The sequence below is a fragment of the Gambusia affinis genome, linkage group LG15 (genome assembly GCF_019740435.1).
Source record: "Gambusia affinis linkage group LG15, SWU_Gaff_1.0, whole genome shotgun sequence".
Taxonomy (NCBI): Eukaryota; Metazoa; Chordata; class Actinopteri; order Cyprinodontiformes; family Poeciliidae; genus Gambusia; species Gambusia affinis.
In genome coordinates this window covers 26,230,456-26,247,988 of record NC_057882.1, presented here as the reverse complement: position 1 = coordinate 26,247,988, position 17,533 = coordinate 26,230,456, and the positions used below count along the sequence as shown (strand labels likewise).

Here is a 17,533-nt window from a genome sequence, read left to right as displayed (position 1 = left end):
GTAATTTTACTGGGAATCATTTGAAAATTGAAATCTGGTTGGTTATCAGATTTTAAAATTGGTTTGATATCAAACATTTAAGATGATTTTTGCAGCACTGTTGATTTATTACATACATGTTGATATATCTCAAACATTTATTTCTGCTAATTTGAGCTATCAATAGTAAGACAAAATAAAATCAGTTAAATCCAGATGTGCAGATTATTTATCTCCCAACTTTAAGGGCCAAAACTGCCACAAGTCATTACATACACAAGTTGTTAAAGAATATATCTGTGATTTAATATATTGTGATTTAAATAAAATTTGAAACGCATACATTAATTAAATGTATATTAAATTGTTTCATGAATAAATGTATTTTTAAAGTCTGTATTCACTATACGTTCAAAGCATCCTGAATTATTTAAATACATATTTTATGTCATGAATTCTTCTCGACTGTGAAAGTGAGTAGGCGGAGCAAGATGAGTAATTTAGTTTCATTGGTTACTCGTTGCATGGCAGCCAATCAGAAAGACTGTAAAATCTGATTATCACTGTAACATCAAATATAGATAAAGGATTACAAGGAAGTTGTTCATTACAACGAACCGGCAGATTGAGTTGGCTCGGTCACCACAGACACGTCTGGATCCCACCTCATAAATAATATAAAGACCAAGAGCTGCTGAATAATTAACTATATCTGAGCACATTGCGTTTATTTCTTCAGCAACCAGAAAACTAGAAATATTTTATCTTTGCATCAACATTATATTTGTTAACAAATGTGACTTAAATTTGTTTTCCATTAAAAATAAAAACATACTTTAACCAGATCACTGGAGAAACGTGTTGCTTTAATCTTAAATGTGGAACGAGAGCGCAAGAAAAATGGCTAGACAGTCAGGGAAATACAAACTAAATCAATGAAACATTAAAACACAGATTAAAATATTCATCATCCACTTTGATGAAACTGCAGAGATAAACGCGAGATCAGATTATCCTCGCCGCTTCCTCTACAACACCTTGTAGCGCCCTTTACTTGTTGGCTGGTAGGAATTTTGCTAAAGGAAAAAAAGGAAAAAAAGAGACAATTACACATTTTAAAGAGTTTAAAACAGCCAATGTCACTTATGTATATTCAACCAAAACAGTTAATCTGTAACGACACATACTAATCTGATGAGCTCTTCCTTTATTAGCCGTGTAATCTCCGTTTTGGCTTTCTGCACAGCCAGTTCACTCGCACCTAAAAAGCAGAACAGAAACACTTTACTACAAGGAAAAACCTCAAAATCAAAGCTTCTCTGAGAATTAGGGACTTAGAAAGTCCTTAAAGCCTGAAACTCAAGAAAACATCAAGCAAATTAAATAAGAATTACCACACACAAGCTTATCACCTTAAAAAGTTCATGCATTTGTTTGCAAAGTGCAAAACTTTTAGTTATCAAATACTGTGGAAAGTAAAAAGGTTTTTCCAACATTTTAGACACAGAGAGAAAAATAACTTCAAAGTTCTTAAAGACTTTAGTTAGAGTGAACTTTAAGAGACAGAGTTCACTAAAGAACAAACTCAGGCTGCACCGATTCACTTTGTCACCTCCGATACCGATATCTGAGATTTAGTATCGGCCGATTCCGATCCGAAACAGAAAAATAGCTGATTGACTTCAAATGTTTCTTTTTCCTTAAAAATAGATATAAATGAACTGAATCAAAGATTTATTTGAGAACTTAAACAAAAAGTTTCACCATCTGGTCAAACACAGAAAAATAACTTTCATTTGTTCAGTCAGAATAACAGCCAATGGGAAATAAGTAATAAAGAAACTGACTAAAGTAATCTGTAAAAAAATAAACTGCAACAAACAACAAAACTAGGAATCATAAATGTAGAATAAATAACGTACAGAATCAGACTGAATAGATCTGCCCTCTGGATCAGCTACAGAATCGATACCCGAGCTAAATGTTTTATAATATTGGGACCGATACCGATATTGATATCAAAACAATTAATCAGTTTCAGTTTTTTTCCCCTTTTATAAGTTGGAAACTGAACAGGCGAGTAAATAAGAACAATAAAAAGCAGATCAGCAAACTTTATATAATAATTTTGGGAAGTGTGTGTGTGCGTGTGTGTGTGTTTACCATCCAGAGATAAAACAACAGATCACCAGATGATTTATTGTGTGTTGAGTATCTAAGTAGGGAGCAGTAAATATTCTCACTCTCAATAGCCAGGTAGATTTTTCGTTCTCCCTCCTTCGGCTCTTTGCCTGGAGGGAAATACGTTCCTCTGATGGTGATGGCCGCCTCAGAATATTCACCGATCCTCTGCAGAGCCTCTTTAGACGTCACCTTCCACCGGGCCGTCTGCACAAACACAACCACAACCAGACGGCGGCTTGTCAGAAAAACAGCTAATGCACATTTTTATTTTGTTTCTGCCCAGTTAAGAACAATTATTTGTTTAAATATCAAAACTGATCAAGTAAAAATTTTTAAATATCCAAAAGAAACAAACAACTAAACTTTTTGTAAGGATAATTTTGTTTACAGAGACTTGATGGTTAATTTTATTTGAGACTTAAACACCAGACTGAAGAAGTTATCATCCAGTTTTTGGCAGAAAGAGAAAAACAATCAATCATCCAAGTGGTAATTATTGAACTTGTTTTAATTAATTATGCGATTAATTGATTTGTTATCAAATTGAAAATTTGTAACATGCTGGATATGCAGGATTTTTTTGGTTCTTTATACAAATAATTTATACTTTAACTTGTTCTAAGTTTTTTTCATATTTTATTTAGAGGGAAGGAATAACCACCAAAACTTTACAGCGAACAAGTAAAACAATAATCTTTATTTTTTTGAAGGAATTGAAACGAGTCGATCGATCAGCTGATTATTGGAGGTTATAAATGGCTGACCTGAGGGAAGTCGTTGATCTCCAGCTCCTCTTCGTATCTCTTGACGGTTTCGGCCTGTTCAGCCGCCTGCCGCTCCTCCTCCAGCTTCTCCACCGGCGTGTAGTTCAGCTTGGCGTTGATCTTCTCCGCCAGCTGCTCCGCGATCGTCTTGGCCGACACCGACGGGGTCATGATGGGGTCGCCGCGCAGGATGGCGTTGGTGGCCTGCTGCATCACGTCCTGCAGGTGCAGTAAAACACAGAGCCAGTTAGGTAACAACTAGTTACATTTACTCAGCTACAGTTAGAGGAGCAACTTTTGTGAAAGAAATTTACTAAACTGTACTTTTTACTTTTAATTAAATACAAAGAACGTTTCAAAAAACTCTCTAAAAATGTTTTTGCAAAGTTTCTGGCTTTTGTCAAATAGAAATAATTTTTGAAATTCTGACTGACCTAAAACAAAAAATGTTTATTCCAACTTAACTTCATACAACGAGAAAAAAAGAAAAGTGTGACTTTTTATAAAGTGAATGAAAATATCTGGTTTCAAGTGTAAATATTGATTTCCAAATTTAGGCTTTTAATCCAACATTAGGTTGGACTTTATTACAAAACTGCGGTCTGAATCTGAACCACTTCCCAAACCTTGAACAGACAGAACGGCCGCCGTGGGCCGGACCCACCTGAGCCTCGGCGCCCAGGTTCTTCTGAGCGTTGATCTTGAGCGCCAGCCTTTTGGCCATCTCCAGCTTCTGGTTGTTTCCAGCGGATCCGGTCATGAGGCCCGCCGGGCCCCCGGGGGCCGCCGCTGCAGCCGTGACGCCGCCGGCCTGTCCGGCGGCCGCGCCGGGGGCCGACAGGTCCTTCACCCGCTTCTTAGAGTTGAACATGCTTTCTATTTGCTCCTCGATCTGAGGGAAGGAGAGGTTGAAACGTTGCAGATTTCAGATCCTTTAAAGCGTTTTCTAATGTTCAGATGGTTCCTCACATCCAAGGCGCCGTCCTCATCGTCAGAGTCCTGCAGTCCCAGCGCAGCTTTCTGCAGCTTCTTCCTCTCGTTGGCCAGAGCGTGCTCCGTCTCATCGAACTTAAAACCTTTCCCTGAGAAGCCACTGCTGCTCTTAATCACCTTACCTTCCTGCATGATCAGGAATATTTACAGCTCAGAGACGATTTAAACAGAATTAATTATTTTTTAAATGTAGATTTATCTCACCGCCTTCTGCTGGTCCTTGAAGGAAGCCCACAGCTGCTCCAGTTCTGGAGGAACGGCGGAGCCTGACAGCTCCAAGGCCTTTAGGATGTCGCCAGCGTAGCGAGCCTGGCCCTCTGTGATGAAGGTGTAGGCGTAACCCTACCAGAAACAGACAGAAGTTAATTCTAGAAATGCAAAGAGAAGAAAAAAATCCATTAAAAGAAGAAGATTCTTCCTCTGATCACACCTGCAGTTTATATCACCTCACATAATGCTAAGTCAGTTAGCATTTAGCTGGATGCCAAATATCGAGTTAATCTACTGAACTCATCAATCAACTAATAATTAATAAGAAGCCATTTTTCTTAGTTTTCTCTTGTATCAAGAGGACCAACCGTCTTTCCATAACATAAAGTGAATATTTTTCATAACTTGCAGATCAGCTTTATGAGCTGAAATTCAGAGATTCTGTCAAGTGTTTATGCTAAAAGCAAAACCGCATAAAGTTCCTTTTCCATCCCACATCTGGGCCTTACTTTGATTCTAGATCTGCATAAGGACAACCAGCGGCGCCCTCTGCTGGATGGCGGCCAAACTACAACACTAAAATAAGGTCTAAAGGGCCTTTATTAGCTAATCGATTAGCACCAGGTGGGTAGAGCTCCCAAATATTATACTCAGCTTAGAGTAGCACTCCTTCAACATATTTTTACTCAAGAAAAATTTAAAGTAGCCGTCCAAGAAATTACTCAAATAAGAGTAAAAAAATTATTTGGTTAAAAAGTCAATTCATGTTCTGAGTAACAGGTCAAATTATCAATAATTAAATATTTAAAAATTACATCAGATGGACCAAAATATAAAGTTAAGTGAGAATTTTGGTATTTTAAGAACCAAAATGACAATAATTCATATAGGCAACAAAAAAATAAAATGTTTCCAAATCAGTTTCTTTCAAAAAAAAAACTTTGACAGAAACTGCAGGTTTGTGTCTGAGTCTGTTGGGTGAAGTTTTGTTCTTCATTCAGTGGGAAGAAAATCCAGAAATTTGACTCAAGTAAGAGCAGAAAAACATTATAATAATATTACTCTGGTAAAGTGTAGTAGAAATAAGTAATTTTTTCAAACAGTTACTGAAGTGCTGAGTGAAGGTAACTAGTTACTACCCATTAATTTTAATCTGGTAAACCTCCTCAGAGTTCTCTGGTTGGTCTTTTCCCCTCAGCAGCTTCATTGGAGCACAGAGCAGAGTTTGGGGAGTAAAGGAGTCGGACCTTGTTGCCCGCCCTGCCGGTGCGCCCCGCCCTGTGGACGTAGTCCTCGTAGTGGTTGGGGCAGCTGTAGTTGACCACCAGGATGAGCTGCTTGACGTCCAACCCTCTGGCCGCCACCGAGGTGGCCACCATCAGGCGACACACTCCCGTCTTAAAGTCGTTGATGATGCTGTCTCGGTCGTACTGGTCGATGCCTCGGAGGAAAACGACGACACGGAAACTCTCAAAGATCACCGGCAAAAGATTGAACCGGAATACGATGCACACGCTGATCCAAACTTACCTCCATGTAAGGACAGGCAGGGGTACGAGGCCTTCATCAGGTCCTTCAGCAGGCCGTCTGCATGCTCCTGTTTGTCCACAAAGATGATGACGGATCCTTTCTCCTGGTAGTGACCCAAGATCTCCAGCAGCTTCAGGAACTTCTTCTCCTCATCAATCACCAGCTGACAGCACAGAGAAAAGAGACGCAGAGCGAGAAAACGAAGAATATATCAAACTACAGGCTGGAGTGGTTCCACTGCAAAAACATTCAATCTCACCAAGTATTTTTGGTTTCTACATCACAGTTCACCAGAAATAAGACCAAACTAACCTAAAGTTAACTTTTCAGCAAGATACAGGAGCTTGTTTTAAATAAATGATTCTAGTTCTGATGTTATTTCACCTTCAACAGCAGAAGAAAATTGTTTTTCTAAAGTATTTCTATTCTTATTTGAGTAAAATCTCTGGATTTTCTTTCCACTGAATGAAAATCAAACATGTTTTAACCAGAAATTCACCAGAAAGAAACACAAAAAAAACACAAACCTGCAGTTTCTGTTAAAGTTTCAGAAGTTTCTTATTGAAAGAAACTGATTTGGAAACATTTTATTTTGCCTGATTTTATTGTTTTTTGTTACTTATATGAATTATTATCATTTTGGTTCTTAAAATACCAAAATTTCCACTTCATAACTTTATATTTTGGACCGTCTGATGATGCAAATTTAAATATTAAATGATTATCTGATCAGTTACTTCTTACCAAATAGTTTTTGAGTAATTTCTTGGATGGCTACGTTTTACTTGAGCAGAAACTTGTTCCAGTGGTTCTACTCTTACTTACTTGTCAGTTAGTTTTGTCTCATTTAAAGTGTAGTAAAATATTCGCACTAGAAACCAGACAAAATTCTTTGTAAGGTTTTATGTTTTTGCAGTGTAGATAGATGGGACGTGTAATCGCTGAGAATAATTCAGATTAGGATTATTTACCACGTGCTGCTCCACATCTGAGCAGACCAAACTGCGACCTCCGACCTGGACCTCGATGGGCTTGGCCAGGATCCTGCGGGCCAGCGCCTCCATGGCTCTGGGGAAGGTGGCGGAGAACATGACCGTCTGCCGGTCGGGACGCACGTTGTCTACGATACGCATCACCTGCACGACCACAAAGATAATTTACATTTTCAATATTTTCTCTCATCACCTTCTGAAATTGTGCAGCTCAATAGTCAATGCTCACAAACCTTAACGTTTTGCATTTTGTCATTGCAAACATTTTATTTAAGCTTCAGGCAACAGAACAACACGAAGGAGGACATGATTAAAAGATCATAGAGAAATGAAATATTTTCCCCATTTAATTTCAGAAGTTAAACTTTGACAACTCCAAAGAAAACCAGAAGTAAATGCAGTCAGATTTCACTATCCCCACTGTGAAACACGGTGGTGGCAGCAGCATGCTGTGGGGACAACTGAAGCAGGTTTAAAGCAAATATTCATCTGTTAGAACGGCCTAGTCCAAGGAGCCATGGAGATATTTTACTGATTATGCTTTTTAATTTTTTTCGTGTTGCTTCGTTCAACTTTTAATCAAATCGGATCTGAATGTATAAAACCAATAACTAAATACAGCAACACATACAACTAAATACTCCAGACAGACTCAAAGAACAGACAAGAAAAAAATCTGATTTTTGTGGCCGTTGAGAACTTTCAACATGTTTGGACATCTCTGGCCTAGTCAAAGTCCACAACAAAATCCAAGACCAAACTTGTGGCAAACCTTGACACTTTCCATAAAATGTAGTTGAAGTTGGAGACGTTTAACAGCAGAGAAACGACTCGACGTCCTCTCAACGTTCAGGCTTCAAGCCGACGGTGAGATCTCATTTTTCTCTCCCCAGAAGTAAAATAGTGTTTACAAATTGTACAGTGGAAAAACTACTGCTGATTTTAAAACTGATTTTATAAAAACACTCAAACAAAATCCTCAATGAAAGGACAGACACAGCAAACCTGAAGGTAACGCTGAAGTGACCAACTTTGTTTTAGATACATTGATGTTGACATGAAGTCCAGGCCGTTGCTATGCTAGCAGTAGCTACTGCTAGCAATAGCTTCTGCTAGCAATAGCTTCTGCTAGCAGTAGCTTCTGCTAGCGCCGTGGGCTAGCTGTTATTTCATTGAGGACAAATCATTGGGTGTTTGTCTTGGGGAAGGTGTGATTTAAAAGACGTTGTTGGGATAAAATCACCAACCTGTGGCTCAAAGCCCATGTCAAACATCCTGTCTGCTTCGTCCAGCACCACGTATGTGACCCTCCGCAGGTTGGTGACCCGGCCTAGACGCCAAGGAAGAGGAGCAAATCGAAGAACAATCTGTCATCAGGAGAATTCAGCTCCACAAAAAAAGCAGCCTGCCTTTTTCTAGAAACATCCAGCTAACCTAGCAAACAGCCACTTTCAGGATGAGGATACTTAAAGTTACTTAATGTATTCAAATGGCAAAATATATTTTTTTTCCTCCTATGGCTACATTTCAGATTCCTGTCTCTGCTTGTCTCTGGTCTTGCGTACCATCTCAGGGACATGAGGGACCTGAAAAAGTCAGAAAACTGCCTCAAGATACAAAACAAGAGATGGAGCCCATCACCTACAAGGGAAACAAATTACAGATTACCTCGCATGTGTGGAAACCAGACACAAACCCTGGTGTTACCATTCAAAGATACTAACAACATGTGGCATTTAGCATGCTTACATTTATTCCCAGAGAGTTCATTTAACATGCTGTTGGACCATCACAACAGAAATATGTTTATTTATGGCAATAATTACATGAACGGTCTAATCCAAGTCCCTGATAGGACGACCCAACCTGGATCCCACCTACCTGTGCTCGCCCTGATCTTCAGGAAACTCATCACTGTCTTGTAGAAATGACTGATCCCAAAAGCGGTCAGATAATGTCAACAGTTTAGTAAAAAGGCACTGGTGAGGATAAAAACTGAGACCAAAGCCAAAACCATGCTGAATCACATCAACATCCTGATGGAGGAGGATGAATCCGGCTGAACTCACCGCTGTTGGCGCCCAGCATGTCAATCATCCTCCCTGGAGTGCAAACGATGATCTCTGCTCCGCGCTTCAGCTCCGCAATCTGGAACCGGCAACGGCAGAAAAACTCAGGAAACCTTCCACAGAATCAAATATAATCAGCGTCCAACTCCAGCTGAAATCAATACGTCTCAGAGGAAGCAGCTGAAATCTGACGTTCAACAGTCTGTGCAGAGTGTTTAAAAACACTAAGATTAACCATAAAACTCCAGACAAAATACAATTTAAATGTGTCTAGTTTTTATGAAGGTGACCAATAATGCTACTGAGGGAGATTTAAGCTCTTTAAATGTTTTTTAAAGGCTTCAAACTTTCATTAAAAGAGATTATTTTACTTCTACCAACAGGCAGAGGTGGTGTAGTTACCAAACATATTACTCAGCTAAGAGTAGAAAAACTTCAACATATTCAACTCAGGTAAAAGTCAAAAGTAGCTGTGCACAAAATTACTCAGATAAGAGTAAAAAATTTATTTGGTTAAAAAATTTTACTCAAGTAACTGATCAAATATTCAATCATTTAATGTTAAAAAATGTAATCACCAGACGGACCAAAATAAAAAGCTAAGTGGAAAATTTGGTATTTTAAGAACCAAAATAATAATTTATGTAAGAAACAAAAAATAACAAAATGTTTCCAAATCAGTTTCTTTCAGTAAAAAAGTGATGACACTTTAAGAGAAGCTGCAGGTTTGAGTTTGTTTCTGGTTAAAACATGTTTGATTTTCATTCAGTGGGAAGAAAATCCAGAAATTTGACTAAAGAGTAAAAAATATTTTATGATAAAATTACTCAAGTACAGTGTGGTTAAAATACTCCTAAAAGCAATTTTTTCTAAAACGTTACTCAAGTAAATGTAACTATTTACCCAAATCTGTATAAATTTAATCAGTTTTTGAATTTTGAAGTTCTTAATTAGAATCAAAACCCTGGATGAATCATTTCAGCCTCAATCAGTAAATTGATCCACGTTTCTCCCTCTGCTTTTGCTTCCTGGTGATCTGAAGAACCTTTTTAAAGCGGCTGAATTAAAGCTCTCTGGGCCCAACAGAGCGAGGCGGCTTTGCCTCATGGTTGCTGTACCTGTTCGCTGATTCCCGTCCCGCCGTAAACACACACCACTCGCAGCCCCAGCGGCTTGGAGAACTTCTTGCACTCCTTGGTGATCTGCAGAGCCAGCTCTCTGGTGGGAGTCATGATTACAGCTGCGACACAAACAAAGGGCGTCCATCAGTCTGCAGGCTGCTTTATACGCCAATAAAACATTTATCCATTCCTGACATGGGGCCTTACAGATGGGCCCCTCTCCCTCCTCCAGGGGGCGCTGGTCCATGATGTGGCGGAACATGGGCAGCAGGAAGGCGATGGTCTTCCCGCTGCCGGTCTTGGCGATGCCGATCAGGTCTCTGCCGGACATGATGGCGGGGATGGCCTGGGCCTGGATGGGCGTCGGCTTCTCGTACGCCTGCCTGGTTCCATCGATAAAACAAAACATGAATCAGCTTTAATGTCACTGAACACAGGAGCCCGAGAAGATTTCATAACCCTCCAAATGAGTCGCTTTGCATCGTCGCCGGGCCTCTAAACTAAATCAATTCAAATCATCGTGGTATGAAAATATGTCTTTTTCATTCCTTGTTCAATGAGGGATTTTGTTCGAAACACAGAAACTATTTAATCGCATGATAAATTAAAACGAGCTCAATAATTTCTATTTGCATGATTTATTGTTTTTCTCTTCAAAGTTTCCAGTCTGGTGTTTTGGTCTCAACTGGGACTATTCTGTTTACTTTATAAGTCATATTTTTTATTGTTTCTGTTTATTTATTTTGGATATTTAAAATGTTTTCCAGTGTCAATTGATCATTAGTATTTAGAGTAATATTATGGCCATTATTAGCATTATATTACTGAAAAACGGCATCAGAACAACAATGTTATTATTGTTTATCGCAATAATTTCTGGAACAATTTATCATCCAGAATAATCTGTTATTGTGACAGACCTCATAGAAGTTCAAATTATTCCATCAGGGCTGCAAGTAACGATTATTTTAGGAATGGATTAACCTAGCGAAACGTTTTGTCTTCATTTCTGCTCAGTTTGTTGTTTTTTTGTGACTCTGTGCTGCAGTTAACGATTAATGGTGATCAATAATTTCAGCCCTAAATTCCTTGTTAATTTTAATAACCTGAAACTGACACACGACTTAAAAAAATCATGTGTCTGAAATTTAATAATTTCAGACAGGATTAACAGGGTCATAGTTTTGTAGAGAATTATAAAAATATAACTTTATTTTAACTTCCCTCATATTTTAATTTCTGTGTTTTTAGGTAAAAAAGTAGTAAAATAAATAAAGGTGAGAATCTTAGCTCTCACTTCTTCAGGGAGTTGAGGATCTTCATGGACACGCCACACTGGACCCAGGTCCTGATGGGTTTGGGACAACCTTTGCCCTTGACGATGATGCCTTCCAGCTCCAGCCTGAAGGCGTTCACTTCTGGAAACAGACGGTCAGAATTCATTTAAGAGGACGACCGGTCGCTTATCTGGTAGAAATATCGATTTGAACATCTAAAGGTGACCAATTCTGATTGCTGCCACCGGTTCGGATCGTTCTATGGTCCATTCAAAACATCTTCATTACAATTTTTACATTCAATCTTTATTAGATACTCAGATTTCAGTCTGAGCTGCTTTAGGGTCTCTGTCACTTTAAATCCAAAGCTGCTGGACACTCAACAAAATGGCTGCTACAGATGCACAATTATACAACTGCACATGTTTGAAAAGCATCAGTGGAGCCTCCTGCACAGCTAAACTCTTGTCTTTTCCAGCAGCCATTGTACAGCGTATACTGTGGGAAAACCAGCTGCCCAAATGGGCTGAAGCTCTGCTTTCGTTGCTAGGCAACGGACAGAACTGCACTGGGGTTGCTATGCAACAGGCAGTACCAGCTGATTAGTTTCTGAAAGGGCTCGTTTTCCACACACCCAAAAAAACGGATTGAACAACAACAGCTGGAGGTTTTTTAAAGATAATTCAGATTTCAGAAGCAGCAGAAATCCAAACTGAAGAACCAAAATGTGAATTTTGAGTAAAAATTCCCCTTTAAACCACTCAGTTTTTCCAGTGGAATCACCAACAGTGACTGGGAATATGTGTGTGTGTGTGTGTGTGTGTGTGTGTGTGTGTGTGTGTGTGTGTGTGTGTGTGTGTGTGTGTGTGTGTGTGTGCAGTCAGATGTGGGGACCGACCCTCTACGGTCATCTTGGCCAGCTCAGGAACTTCCACGTAGAAGTTCTTGCGGTACGGCTCGTACTGGATCTTGGTGTGGTCGACCGGCTCCAGAACTTTCCTCTGCTTGGTCTGAAAACCCGTCAGAGCCGTCTGCAGGTCCACCTCCTCTTCCTCCGACGAGTACTGCCAGAGGAAGACGGCATGTCAGGCAGCAGCCCAGAAATTAAATCCAACTGGTTTTCACAATAAATTCACTTTTAAGAGATTTTTTATTCCTGGCTTAATTTTCTATAAAAGGAATTACAAATGACAGAATATTTTCAGGAAGTGGATTTTATTTCAATCATCTCTGCTGTGAGGTTGGTTATTTCTCAGTTGTTGCTCATCAAAGTCCTGATATTGGTAATAATTTTATCAATATCAATTATTTTTAAACATTTTATTCTTGTAATAATATTGTTGTTTTGAGACCATTTTCAATTAATATAATGGTAAAAAAAAAAAAAAAAAAAAAAAAAAAAAAAAAATAATAATAATAATAATAATAATAATAATAATAATAATAGAAGAACAAATTGTCAAAGATCAAACTTTAAATTCTAATAAATATTTAACTGGAAGATATTTTAAATATTCAAAATAAATAAAATGAATGATAAAGTTTGTAGAAACAAAATAATCCTTAAAAAAGTTTAAAGAAGCAGAATGAAGATTTTTATCATCCAGTTTTTGGTAGGAAGAGAAAAACTATAAATTATTGTGTTGGCTCTAATTTATCATGTGATGAATTGATTTATTGCCACAGGTTTACTGTGAAAAATAAATCCCTGTTTTTCCAAACGGTAAGAATCAGACTAATTGATCAGATGGCGTCGTTAAGCGGCTCACCTCCATGGCGTCCTGGTCGTTCTCCATCAGCTCTCCCTTCTTCTTGTGTGTCATCGGTTGTTTCCTGGTCTTTACCACCGTCACCACTTTGGTGACCGTCGTTGCTCCTTTCTGTTGATTAAAACAAATCAATATCTCATGGAAATAAAACTTTTAACTTCCTTTAAAGTGAGGCGCTCACCTTATCGTTTCCCTTCATGGGTCCGATGTTGAACTTCTTCACTTCCTGTTTGACCTCCTCCATGTAGGCGTCCAGAGGATCCACCTCGTCCTCCTCCTCCTGCGGCTCCATCGGCGCCTCCTTCTCAGCCTCGCCCTCCTCCTTCTTCACTTCCTCTGCATCCTTCTCTTTTCCCTCCCCCTTTCCTTCCCCCTCCTCTTCATCTTCATCCACTTCCATCAGAGCAGGACCCTCCTCATCATCATCTGATATTAAAACAAACACGTTTTACACTTTTAGAGGATTTTTACCAGACTACCAAGTTAAACTTCTGGATTTTCTTCCCACTGAATGACAAACAAACCAGATTTAACAAAACTCCACCAGACTTGGACACAAACCTGCAGCTTCTGTTAAAGTTTCTGAAGAAACTGATTTGGAAACATTTTATGTTTTACTGATATCAATTATTGTCATTTTTGTTCTTAAAATACTGATGATGTAATGTTTAAATATTAAATGATCGATACTTTGATCAGTTACTCAGAACTTGAGTAACTTTTAACCAAATACTTTTTCCTCTAAAAACATGTTGAAGTATTTCTGCTCTCACCTCAGGATCATTTTTGGGAACTTTGCTCCTCTGGAGACACAACAACACAAATGCTGCAACTAACAATCGATTATTCTGATGATAATCTGATTAAAATAAATTCCATATTCTGCAGATTTTTTTATTTAACCACTTACATTTTTAACTCATTAATAAAAATACATTAAATGATGCAAAAATTAAACAAATTGATCCAAATACTTTAAATAATAAAACATTGTAATGCCTGAAGTTTAACAATATAAATATAATATTTAGTGAAAGTTTGATCAGTTGTAGTGAAGGATGAATCTGCAGTCAAAGGTTCATGTGGAAAACATTTTGATTGATTAACGATTGGATATGAAAAAGGGATTAATATGAGATGATTTTTAACCGGGTGAAGCTCCAACTGTTTCACTTGAGGAGTTTTTTCTTTTTATCTTAAATAAAAATCTATATATTTATTATTCAGCTTTGGCTCAATTATTGTTTTTGTTGTTTTTTTCTGCAAATGGATATTTTTTTATTTTTTTGAGTGTATTCTCCAGTTAATGATTAATCGATGACCAAATTAGATGACAATCATTTCAAAAATGGATTCAGTTCTGCAAAGCAATGCATATTTTTGCAGCGGAGGAAACAAGACGTTTGTTTCAATTTGGATTTCCAAATTCAGATCTGAAAAGTGTGGCATGGCAGTGAACATTTTAAAACAAAAGTTATCTTGTAGGTAAAAAATATTTGTCAGATACAAAGTTTCATCTTCCAAGTATCCAATAGAGTATTTTTAAATAGTGCTCAGTAAATTGGTTTTATTTTTAGTAACAGCTAAAACCATAAGAGATGTAAAATATTCCCATAAATATTCCCATGTTTGGATAAATTTCCTGGTTTGTTATCCTTACCGTCGTCGTCCTCCAGGCTCCATTTCTTGCCCTGTTTCATTTCCTCCAGTTCTTTCTTTATCTCTCCGATGTTTTCAATCGCCTTCTTCCTCTGCTCCTCTCTCCATTTCTCCACACGCTCCTTCCTCTTCCTCATTTCTTCCTCCAGTTTGTTTTGGTCAAAATCTTGCTGCAAAGACAAGAACTGATCAGGTTTTCCTGCCATCATCAGGGGAACATCTGAGCTCAATGAAATCTGGGAAACACACTTTTGAACTTACGTCCTCCACCTTCTCGTCTTCCTTCTCCTCTTTCACCTTCTTCTTCTCGGAAACTGGCTCGACGCTCTCCTTCTCCTTTTCTTTGCTCTTGGCTCTGAGGAAATAAAAAAACCAAAAACATTTCATTGGAGTTTAATAAATGTAATAAAATTCATCACTTTCATGGTACATCTACAGTTTGAATGGATTTCCTTCTTTCCTTCATTGAACCATTCAAAGTCTCTTTGTAAGTTAATATTTAAAATAATATGTGATGTGAAAGTTTTCCACCCAAAATGAGGAATATAATCAGAACTACAGTCAGACTTGAGCATCTCTGATTTATCTTATTATGTATAAAAATATTTTACTGTCAGGTGAAATAAATATAATTGATATTTTGCTGGAGGATAAATGATAATATTGTAGTTTTGGAACCGTTTTTATGTGACATATTGATAAAGGCACATTAATGCAAGTTCACCCTCTCAAACCTTTTTGGTAAAAAACTTTTTATACTGAACAGAAAAATATTTTAAATATCCAAAATGAAACATAATAATGAAAAACAATAAATGAAACAGAAATAAAAACTACACACAACAGAAACCATAATTAACATGGATTATGATGTCTCTCTAGACAAAATTAATCTCCAGCAGAATGAAAATTATTGAGCTTTTATTTGATTAATTGCTAGGACTGGAAACCAGCTGGGATGAAATGTTTCCAGCAGCCTGGAGGAACGAAACGCTGTGAGCTTTTCTGTCCCAGAAAATTCAAAACTTACTTTTCATCTGACTTCTTGCTCTTTGCCGGGCTGCCGGTTCGGGACCTGCGAGTTCGACTCCGACTGCCCGATCTCTTCCTCTCCCGGCTTCTGGACCTCCTCCGGTCTCTGCTCCGGGACCGCCTGGACTCCGGACAGTCACAGGGGTGAGAGAAATCAGACAAGAAATAAAAATATACCTTCAGTTGTAGCATGAAGGAATTAATTCAACAGGTCGTTGATTTTCTGCTCCTCAGTTTGCAGAGGTCAGAGGTCACAAGAAAAAGCATCTGTCTAAAAATACTGCAAACTACCAGCATTTTTAAAAGTATCCACTTTTCATCATGGTCGTTAAAAGTGAAATGATTTCACTCTCATTGCACTGAAAACATTTTTAACAGTTATTTTGATCTCCTCCTATTTTACTCATAATTACAGTTTGTTTGTCTAAAGCTTTGATTGCATTTATAATCCAATATGACACTCAAGATCTTTTTAACTTAAAAAAGGGGCATCTTTTAAAAATAAATGAATATTTTTATTTATTTCTAATTTCACAACTTTAAACATTAAGCATTTATTTAACTTTTACCTGCATAATTACTAAAATGAATGTATAGTTTTGGTGCATTTCACTTACACTTAATACTTACATTTTACCGTGTAATTTGTTTGGTCTACATGTCTACCCTTTATTTCCTAAACTTTAATTATTAAAGAAAATATATTAGATTATATTTTATTTAAATATAGCAAACATTTTTGATAAACTACACTGACTTTTAAAGTTAAACTGTAGGAAATTCTTTGAAAAATGAAGAAAGGACTCAGAAGTATATTCAGTTAACTAAACTGTAACAAATTACTAAATATATAGAAATAAAACAAATATAAACTCGAATAAAACAGGTTTAAGATTTCTGTAGCTGCATATAGAGGCTGAAAGTTGCATAAACTCCAAGTTTTGTGACAAACATGAATCTTAAAGTTTATTTTTGCTGCCGTTTTCCCGGCCGGGTGACCGGAACGTACCGGGTTCTTTTCCTGTCTCTGGACCGAGACCTCCTGCGGTCTCTGCTCCTGGACCGATCCCTCCTGCTTCGGTCTCGGTCGTCTTTCTTTGAGCGCTTGTTGTCCGGGGAGCGACTCTTCGACCGGGAGCCCGACCGGCCGCGGGACGCTGAGCGCTTCCTGTAGTGTCTGTTGGCGGAGGAACAACATAACAAACGGATTCACTTTCAAAGAAAAATCATAACTAGCCTCAAATTAACCAGCAAGAGTTTGATAACTAGAGAACGTGCAACATCGGTTTTAGCTAGCATGCTAATGTTAGCGTATCACATAAAACTGCCAATTAAACGATTAAAACGTTAATTATGCAAGAAACTTGGACTCACCTAGACTCGCGTCCCATTTCGACTCAACTAGAGTTGCACTAAATGAAGGTCAAATTGATTTAAAGGAGCTAATGCGTCTTGAAATGCAGACGATGGTTTGTTTGTGTCGCAAAAACGTCTGAAAACTGCACAAGCATGTGGTAAAAATAGAGAGAGCGCCCTCACGTGTTCGGAGGTTGATTTGTTCCTGATTTACTGAGGGAAAAGTGTGGACGTTTAATCAGAAATTTTGATAAATAGTAAAATACGAGATGTCTACTTTAAACTGTAACACCGATTTCATCCAATTAATCAATACAGTATCGAATATATTAAAACTATAGACACAACGGTAAGTTATGCAAAAAGCATCGAGAAACAATTTGTCATTTCTTCTGGATTTGTCATTTAACAAGAAGATTTCGGAAAGAATGCAACAACTTTATAATTTGTCACATTGACACTACATTTTCTAATGCAGGCAGAAGATTGGCAAGTCATCCAATTATTCTATTTGGCAAATTTCATATCGTAAATGTACATTTTCATCGTCTTCACACATTTTTACAGTTTTGTTTAAGAACATTGAACAATATTTATC

The 17,533-nt window shown here is 37.8% G+C and overlaps 1 protein-coding gene across 2 annotated transcripts; it reads right to left on the bottom strand.

The window, feature by feature from the left end:
* Window positions 1–824: 824 nt before the first annotated feature.
* Window positions 825–17,106, bottom strand: ddx46 (DEAD (Asp-Glu-Ala-Asp) box polypeptide 46). 2 transcript variants are annotated; one of them, XM_044141466.1, is made up of 23 exons: window positions 16,954–17,106; window positions 16,589–16,756; window positions 15,578–15,700; window positions 14,797–14,902; window positions 14,549–14,717; window positions 13,070–13,314; window positions 12,889–12,999; window positions 12,018–12,183; window positions 11,140–11,260; window positions 10,050–10,225; window positions 9,840–9,961; window positions 8,722–8,800; window positions 7,900–7,982; window positions 6,632–6,796; window positions 5,661–5,823; window positions 5,378–5,571; window positions 4,125–4,262; window positions 3,897–4,046; window positions 3,592–3,819; window positions 2,928–3,146; window positions 2,223–2,367; window positions 1,167–1,240; window positions 825–1,055 (listed from the first exon to the last, which is right to left on the bottom strand). In XM_044141466.1, the coding sequence occupies exons 1-23, from the start codon at window positions 16,968–16,970 to the stop codon at window positions 1,008–1,010; spliced, it is 3,210 nt and encodes a 1,069-aa protein (XP_043997401.1). In that variant the 5' UTR covers window positions 16,971–17,106; the 3' UTR covers window positions 825–1,007. The 2 variants fall into 2 exon arrangements, with proteins under 2 accessions (XP_043997401.1, XP_043997402.1); XM_044141467.1 differs by having other exon boundaries at window positions 14,809–14,902.
* Between the last annotated feature and the right edge of the window lie 427 nt (window positions 17,107–17,533).

Excerpts from the sequence above, each read along its gene's own strand:
- ddx46 (XM_044141466.1), bottom strand. Across the intron at positions 9,962-10,049 it reads GGAGGGAGAGGGGCCCATCT|CTGTAATCATGACTCCCACC; the intron begins GTAAGGCCCCAT and ends TTTGTGTCGCAG. Across the intron at positions 3,147-3,591 it reads ACCTGGGCGCCGAGGCTCAG|GACGTGATGCAGCAGGCCAC; the intron begins GTGGGTCCGGCC and ends CTGCACCTGCAG.